Here is a 7827-nt window from a genome sequence, read left to right as displayed (position 1 = left end):
AGGCTAGAGGTGATGAATGCATTGGGAATGGTTTGGATCGAAAAGAATCTAAGAGGCTCTGATACCATAAAAAGTTTGAAAGATGAAATGATCATGTAATAATTTTATTCGATGATAACCAGTATAAATACATGAAATCATAATAAGCTCATAATAACGACTATATGGGGTCCAACCCCATATCTTAAGTGTGAAAATTTGAAGGAAATTGCATGCCTTCTTTGAATATAGAAAAATAGAAAATAAAATTTTCTTCTGTTTACATTATAAATTTCTTCGGTTCACACAAAGTGTGATGTCATGCAGGGGCATACGCAGGATTTTTCATAAGCGGTGTCGATATTGAAACAGTAAATATGTGAATAAATTATTTTAATAATATTATATTTTTAAAAATAATTCAGAACATATTAATAAAACATATAATGCAAATATATTACTACAACTCACCTCGGTGGATTTACACATTTTAAAATATATTTATAATAGTCTATTTGGGGTAACTTTTATAAATGGAAGGCACAAAAAGTAGTACTACTTCAGTGGTTTTGTTCGTACTTGCTTTAAAATAATTGTTGGGTTCAATTCTTCTGAGCATTAATTTTTAAAAGACGGAAATCTGAACAAAAATATACTAAACTACATGTCAAAATTGAGACTCGAACTCGCGACCTAAGATAGGGAGAAAAAGCGCTCGATCAATGAAGTAAGACGCTCTGTCCATTCAGTGATGTCATTTTTTTTATAACTAAAGTTTCATATTATTTTTATGTGTATTTAATAAAAACATACTACCAAGTTGAAATTATGTGAGTCATTTGTCACGACCCAATTTTTTCTCCGTTGGGTATTGTGATGTCACCTAATCTTAGGAACTAAGTAACCCTAACATTTATTAAATAACAACAATAATTAAATAACATCTAACAATCTTTGAAATGGAAACTTCCAAAATAAATTTAAAATTCCCAAAATCGGTAGTACAAGTCATAAGCTCTACGGAGTGTTTGCTAGAAAACTTCTAAATACAACTGTTTAGAATTAAAAATAAACAGTGCCAAACGAAGACTTGAAAGTGACTCCGAAGCCTGCGAACGCAGCAATAGGTTTACATTGAGTCTCCAAAGCAACGACCCACACAGTGGCTAATGAACAAATACCTGGATCTGTACAAAAATATGCATAAGTGTAGAATGAGCACACCACAGTGGTGCCCAGTAAGTATCAAGACTAACCTCAGTGGAGTAGTGACGAGGTACAGTTAAGACACTCACTAGTCAAATAACCTGCGTCATACTAAAATAATCGAAAACAAATAGCAGTGATAGCAACACTAATCAACTAGTGATATAAACAGTAAGAAAGCAAGAACACCATAATTATTACTCAGACGAATAAGAGAAACACAAGTACAACCAATTAAACAAGTCTTTCACATATAATTTCTTCAAATAAATACCCTCCAAATATATTTCTTCAAATAAGTATCCTTCAAATATAAAACTCTTTCAAATCAATATCTTTAAAATATAATTCTTCAATTTAAAAGTGACCCTCTGACACCTCATTTCATAATCATAAAATACGGGTCTCAACTCACCTTCATATTTTCACGGTACCTCGTGCCCATATTTTTATCACGACTGCACGGACTACTCACGTGCCAATAATATCAATGTACATAAGATCCACATGATCAATTTATTTCCGATAAAGTAAGTTTAAATTTTTTAAATCAAGTAACAAAATCAACAAAGAAATGAATTTATTTTAGAAATCATTTGGGTGAAGAAAATAACATTTCAATTAAAATGAAGCACCCGATAGTTGTTGATTTGGATGTAAAACTTATAAGAATTAAAGTATACATCAATTTCTTATATTCAAAATAACTTAACCTTGAAAACTAATAAAGACTAGAACCACAAATTCTCAGAGTCTTGTACAAGAGCCAAAGCCAACACATTACAATAAGGGATACAAACCCATAATAAAATCAAATGTTACATCACTGAAGAACACAACAATTTACCTATCACGGAAATACAAAATAACCGAAGACAAGTGCAACCATAGAGAAAGTTAACAAAGGCACTCCCGAGATACTGTCTCGTAGTCCCAAAAGTAAATATACAACAACAACAACAATGCCCCCAGGCCATCACAAATCATCACAATTCAATCCCCGACATAGCCCACCTTAACTCGCCACATGCGCAATAATAAAGTAAATAGCCCGCCTTGTCTCGCCGCACGCGCATAATAATATTCCCATCTTGTCTCGCTGATAACTAGGGGATTTAGCCTATTATTTACTCTCTTTTACTTAGGTTTTGGGTCAAAAATGTGTAAACGTATTCCCGAAAACTAACTTAATATGCTTGCTTGCAGGATTTGGTCAAAATGAGGCAAAGAAGCCATAATCAACTCATGAAGGATTCAAACCTGCACGAATCCAAGGCTGAGACTGTAGCGCTGAGAGCGGCAGAAAAGCGCGGCCGCATAAGAACCACTGCTGAGGCAGCCACTATTACGCAGTTTGCGAAAGTAGATTCAGAGAAGCTGCTTTGAGTACTAAAAGCACCGCTGGCCGCGTAGGAAAGGCGCGACCGCGAAGGGAATTCCGCTGAGAGCACATTTGGGGTTCAGAGACCCTGCAAGTCAGGCTTAACTGAAGAACGCGGTCTGCATCCAAATTACGCGGCCGCGATGGAAGCACACGCGGACGCGGTTGAAATTATGTGGTCCGCAAAATTAATCTCAATCCAAGTCCAGTATTGAAGAAACGCGGACCGCACTCAATATTACGCAGCCGCGAAAGCTCATGCGTGGACGCGGTCAGAATTACGCGTTCGTGAATCCTCCGCAAGGCCATTTTTGTCCGAAAATTTTAGCCTAATTTAAATAGATCCTTTTATCAATTTTAGGTGAAGTTTTGTTTAGCAGAGCACGTGAACGGATGGTTTTTTCTTTTTTGGGCAATTTTAGAGTGGATTTACCTTCAAACTTTAGATTTTCATCTTGTACTTTAATATTATGTCTTATATTTTATCTTTATCTTTGATTTCTGCTGCTAATATGAGTAGCTAGACCCCATAACTAGGGTTGTGACCCAACCCTAGTGTGGGTATTTAATGGGTCTTGAATTTTAGGGATTAATTATTTATGGGTTAGTGATATTTAGCCTAATTCATGCTAAAATTGTAGAATTAGTGGTTGCAAATACTGATTCATGCCTTTATGACTTAGGCTCTTCTTGAAAAAGAGGGACTAAGTCTAGTAAAATTAGGCTAATAAGGAATTGGGGTGAACTCAAGAGATTGATAGCCCCAATTAAAGGGTTAAACCTAGAGATAGTAATACCCGACTTGAGCCAATTTCACTTGTATTGTATGAACATCCATTTGGGCTTGAGAAAGCTAAATCGGGCAAAGTCACCCAAACTACCGAGAAGTATAGAGTGAGAATTTATGTGTGATGGTTATATCATGACCCCAATCATAACAAGTTTGTCCTAGATTCTTGATACCCATTAGATACTCACCTAGGCAGAAGTCACTTCCCTAGTGCCTTTTAACACTTGAAAATTTTCACCATAAATATTGTACTTAGCTTACACCTAACATACTATAGTATAAAATTAGAATAAAATCAATCGCAACAATGTTTGGAAGTGCAATTAGGAACAACACGCACATCTAGAACCTCAAGTCCAAAGAAGAGGCGGCCAGGCTAATGACAACATTCCAAACCCTCCCTCACCTCCTCCACGGGTAGCACACCGGGTGCTACCCAATGAATGTTGCGCAAGTGCAATTGTCCCGCCCCAGATTCGGGCGGGAAATTTTCAAATTACAAATGTCATGCTGACCCTATTGGAGAAAAGGGGCTTCTTCACTGAAGCTCCTCATTAGAATGCATACAAGCATCTAAAGGGTTTTGTAGACACATGCTGGGAGAGCAAGCAGACAAACGTGTAGGAGGACGCTCTGAGATTGAGACTTTTCCCATTTTCACTTAGAAGGAAAGCTTTGGACTGGCTCGAGAGGCTACCCAACCACTCCATACACACATGGGATGAGTTGGAAGAAAAGTTTATAGCCAAGTTTTTCTCACCGGGTCATATGGCAACATTGAGGGATGAGATCTTAGCCTTTAAACAAGAACCTAATGAACCCCTACATGAAATCTGGGATCGATACCGGACAATGGTCAAGGAATGCCCAAACAATGATATGACTGAAGTAATGATTCAGCAGACATTCTATATGGGCATCAACACGACCAACTAGTGTGTGGTGAATCAGCTAGCTGGGGGAAATTTTATGAAAATGCCTTATGCCGATGCTTGTGGCATACTTAATGAGATGGCTGACACATCCTCAGCTTGGCAGAGTCGGGAAAATGTTCCTCAGTGTGAACCTAATGTCATCCATCTTCACAAGGAACTTCATGATCACGGACAAGCCATAGCCGAGTTGACAACTACTATGAATCAGTTAGCAAAGGCCCAGCTTCAGCAAGTTCAAGGGACAAAACAAGTAAATGCCATGGAAGGGGTAAATATCATGGTCAACAAGAGGAGACAGCGTGGTCAACAAGTGCATAACAATCGATATCAATATGAGCAAAGTGATAGTGATTACAATCAAGATGATTCTTATGATGATCAAAGTGAGGAAGTGTTATATGGCAATAACTACCAAGGTCAATGGAGCAATGCTCCAAATCAACAATGGAGACCGCAAGGGAACAATAAAAATTGGGGCAACATAGGCCAAAGGAATTGGAACAACGGCAACAACAACAGCTCGAACAATTGGAGGAACAACAATCAGAATTGGGGGAACAACAATCAAAATTGGGGCGGCAATGGAAAACAAGGGGGTTGGAATAATAATAATCAAGGCAACCAGGGGTCAGGCTTTCAAAGGCCCCCCGATGTATCAACAACCCAACAATCCGCCTCCATATTCGTCTCAAGGGAAAAGTTCTTCAAACAATAAGATGAGGCAGATAGAGAGTGTGTTTAAACAAATGATGGAAAGGAATGCTGACTACGATGCCCAAATAGCCTCCCATACTACCTCTATTCGTAACGTGGAAGTAAAAATAGGTCAAATTTCTCAAGCATTGAATACTCACCCTAAGGGGGCACTACCAAGTGATACGGTAGTAAACCTGAAGGGTGGGAATAATACATGCCATGCTATGGCGGCGACCACAAGAAGCGGTAGAGGTGGAGATGCAAGTACCTCTAATCCAAAGAAGATTGTGAGTGATGATGTTGTGTTGCAAGAAGATGATGAGATTCAACTTAATGATGATAATATGAATAATGAAGTGAGGATCGATGTTGATGACAACATGGAGGAGACTCAAAATGATGTGAACCCGTCTAGGGAACACGTGATAGACATATCGGAAACGGTAGTGCCTAAAGCCAAGGCCCCTTTGCCAAGGCCTCCTCCACCGTATCCTCAAAGGCTTGCAAAGCAAAATAATGAAAACCAATTCAAGAAGTTTATTGAGATGAAGAAAAGTTTGTCAATCAATGTGCCCTTGGTGGAAGCTCTCAAACAAATATCGGGATATGCCGAGTTCATGAAGGACTTGGTAAATAAGAAGAGGTCTATGAATTGTGAGACCATCAAAATGACTCATCAAGTGAGTGATATTGTGCACTCGATGGCTCCAAAGCTTGAAGATCCCAGTTCCTTTACAATTTCATGCACTATTGGTAGCGCCGATTTTGCAAAAACCTTGTATGATTTGGGAGCAAGTATTAATTTGATGCCATATTCCGTGTTCAAGACACTAGGTATTGGGAAACCAAGAGCGAATTCCATGAGATTACAAATGGAGGATCGGACAACAAAAAGACCGCTTAGTATTATTGATGATGTTCTAGTCCGGGTCGACAAGTTTATTTTGCCTGCTGATTTCGTGATTCTCGACTGCGAAGTCAACTATGAGGTGCCTATAATATTGGGTAGACCTTTCCTAGCAATAGGGAAGGCATTGGTTGATGTGGAAGCAGGGGAGCTCACCTTCCGAGTGGGTGATGAAAAGGTTGTATTCCACATGTGCAAATCAATGAGGCAACCAAATAGCAATGAAGTTTGCTCTTTTTTGGATCTTGTGATGGAAGTGATAGTTGATGACACGAGTGTCGTGATCAATGTGGAAGACCCTTTGGAAGCTGTGTTGTTAATCCACGAGGATGATGAAAAGGAAGTCTTGGTTGAATGTGAAAATGCATTGCAAGGAATGGGATCCTACTCATATGGGCCCATAAACTTTCCTTGGACTTGGAAAACCAGAAGATTCCACCAACAAAGCCCTCAATCGAGGAGCCACCAACATTGGAGTTGAAGTTTTTGCCTTCACACCTCAGGTATGAATTTTTAGGCCCTTCTTCCACATTACCTGTTATTCTTTCTGCTTGCGTAACTAACGTGCAGGTAGACTCCACCCTTGCGGTGCTTCAAAGAAGGAAAAAGGCAATTGGATGGACTTTGACTGACATTCGGGGTATAAGCCCCGCCTTTTGCATGCACAAAATTATACTAGAGGATGATGCCAAACCCTCTGTGGAAAATCAAAGGAGGTTGAACGAGACTATGCAAGAGGTCATCAAGAAGGAAATTATCAAGTGGCTTGATGCAGGGGTTGTGTACCCTATTTCGGATAGTTCATGGACTTCACTGATATAATGTGTGCCAAAGAAGGGGATATGATTGTGGTCACAAATGAGAAAAATGAGTTGATCCCCACTCGTACTATCACCGGATGGAGGGTATGTATGGACTACATAAAGCTCAATAAAGTGACACGCAAAGACCACTTTCCATTGCCCTTTCTTGATCAAATGTTGAACAGACTTGCCGGGTGTGCCTACTATTGCTTTTTGGATGGGTACTCAGGGTACAACCAGATTCTCATTGCACCGGAATACCAAGAGAAAACCACCTTCACATGTCTGTATGTCACATTTGCATTCTTACGGATGCCGTTTGGTTTGTGTAATGCACTGGCTACCTTTCAGCAGTGTATGATGGCAATATTTACAGATATGGTAGAGGACTTCCTCGAAGTGTTCATGGATGATTTTAGTATTGTTGGGGACTCATTTGAATAATGTTTGGATAATCTTGACAAAGTGTTGGCCCGATGTGAAGAGACCAACCTAGTGCTTAATTGGGAAAAATGCCACTTTATGGTCGAGGGGGGCATTGTCCTCGACCATAAGATCTCAAAGAACGGTATTGAAGTGGACAAAGCGAAGATTGAAGTTATTTCAAACCTCTCTCCTCCTACTTCCGTCAAGGGAGTTAGGAGCTTTCTTGGGCACGAGAGGTTCTACCGAAGGTTCATCAAGGATTTCTCAAAAGTGGTGAACCCCTTGTGCAAGCTGCTAGAAAAGGATGCAAAGTTTGTTTTCAATGAAGATTGCATGAAAGATTTTGAGCTTCTCAAGTATAAATTGACAACCACTCCCATCATTACCGCACCCAATTGGAGCTTACCATTTGAGCTCATGTACGATGCTAGTGACGTTGCGGTAGGAGCGATTTTGGGGCAAAGGGTCAACAAGATATTTCATCCGGTCTATTATGCAAGCAAAACAATGAATGACGCCCAAGTCAATTATACGATGACCGAGAAAGAGTTATTAGCCATTGTCTTCGCCATGGAAAAGTTCAGGCCATATCTCATGGGTGCCAAAGTGATTGTGCATACCGATCACGCGGCACTCCGTTACTTGATGACCAAAAAGGACTCGAAGGCTAGGTTGATGAGATGGGTTCTTATGCTTCAAGAGTT

General features: G+C 39.7%; 1 protein-coding gene across 1 annotated transcript; it reads left to right on the top strand.

Moving 5' to 3' along the window:
* Window positions 1-5007: 5007 nt before the first annotated feature.
* On the top strand, window positions 5008-6375 carry LOC138896233 (uncharacterized). Its single transcript, XM_070181023.1, has 2 exons — window positions 5008-5890; window positions 6008-6375. The coding sequence occupies exons 1-2, from the start codon at window positions 5008-5010 to the stop codon at window positions 6373-6375; spliced, it is 1251 nt and encodes a 416-aa protein (XP_070037124.1).
* Window positions 6376-7827: the final 1452 nt, after the last annotated feature.

The sequence above is a fragment of the Nicotiana tomentosiformis genome, chromosome 7, assembly GCF_000390325.3.
Source record: "Nicotiana tomentosiformis chromosome 7, ASM39032v3, whole genome shotgun sequence".
Classification (NCBI taxonomy): domain Eukaryota; kingdom Viridiplantae; phylum Streptophyta; class Magnoliopsida; order Solanales; family Solanaceae; genus Nicotiana; species Nicotiana tomentosiformis.
This window is presented reverse-complemented; position numbering and strand designations above follow the sequence as displayed.

Coding starts and splice junctions, on each gene's coding strand:
- LOC138896233 (XM_070181023.1), top strand. CDS start 5,008: ATGAGGCAGATAGAGAGTGTGTTTAAACAAATGATGGAAAGGAATGCT. Junction 5,891..6,007: donor GACAACAAAAAGACCGCTTA/GTATTATTGATG, acceptor GACCTTTCCTAG/CAATAGGGAAGGCATTGGTT.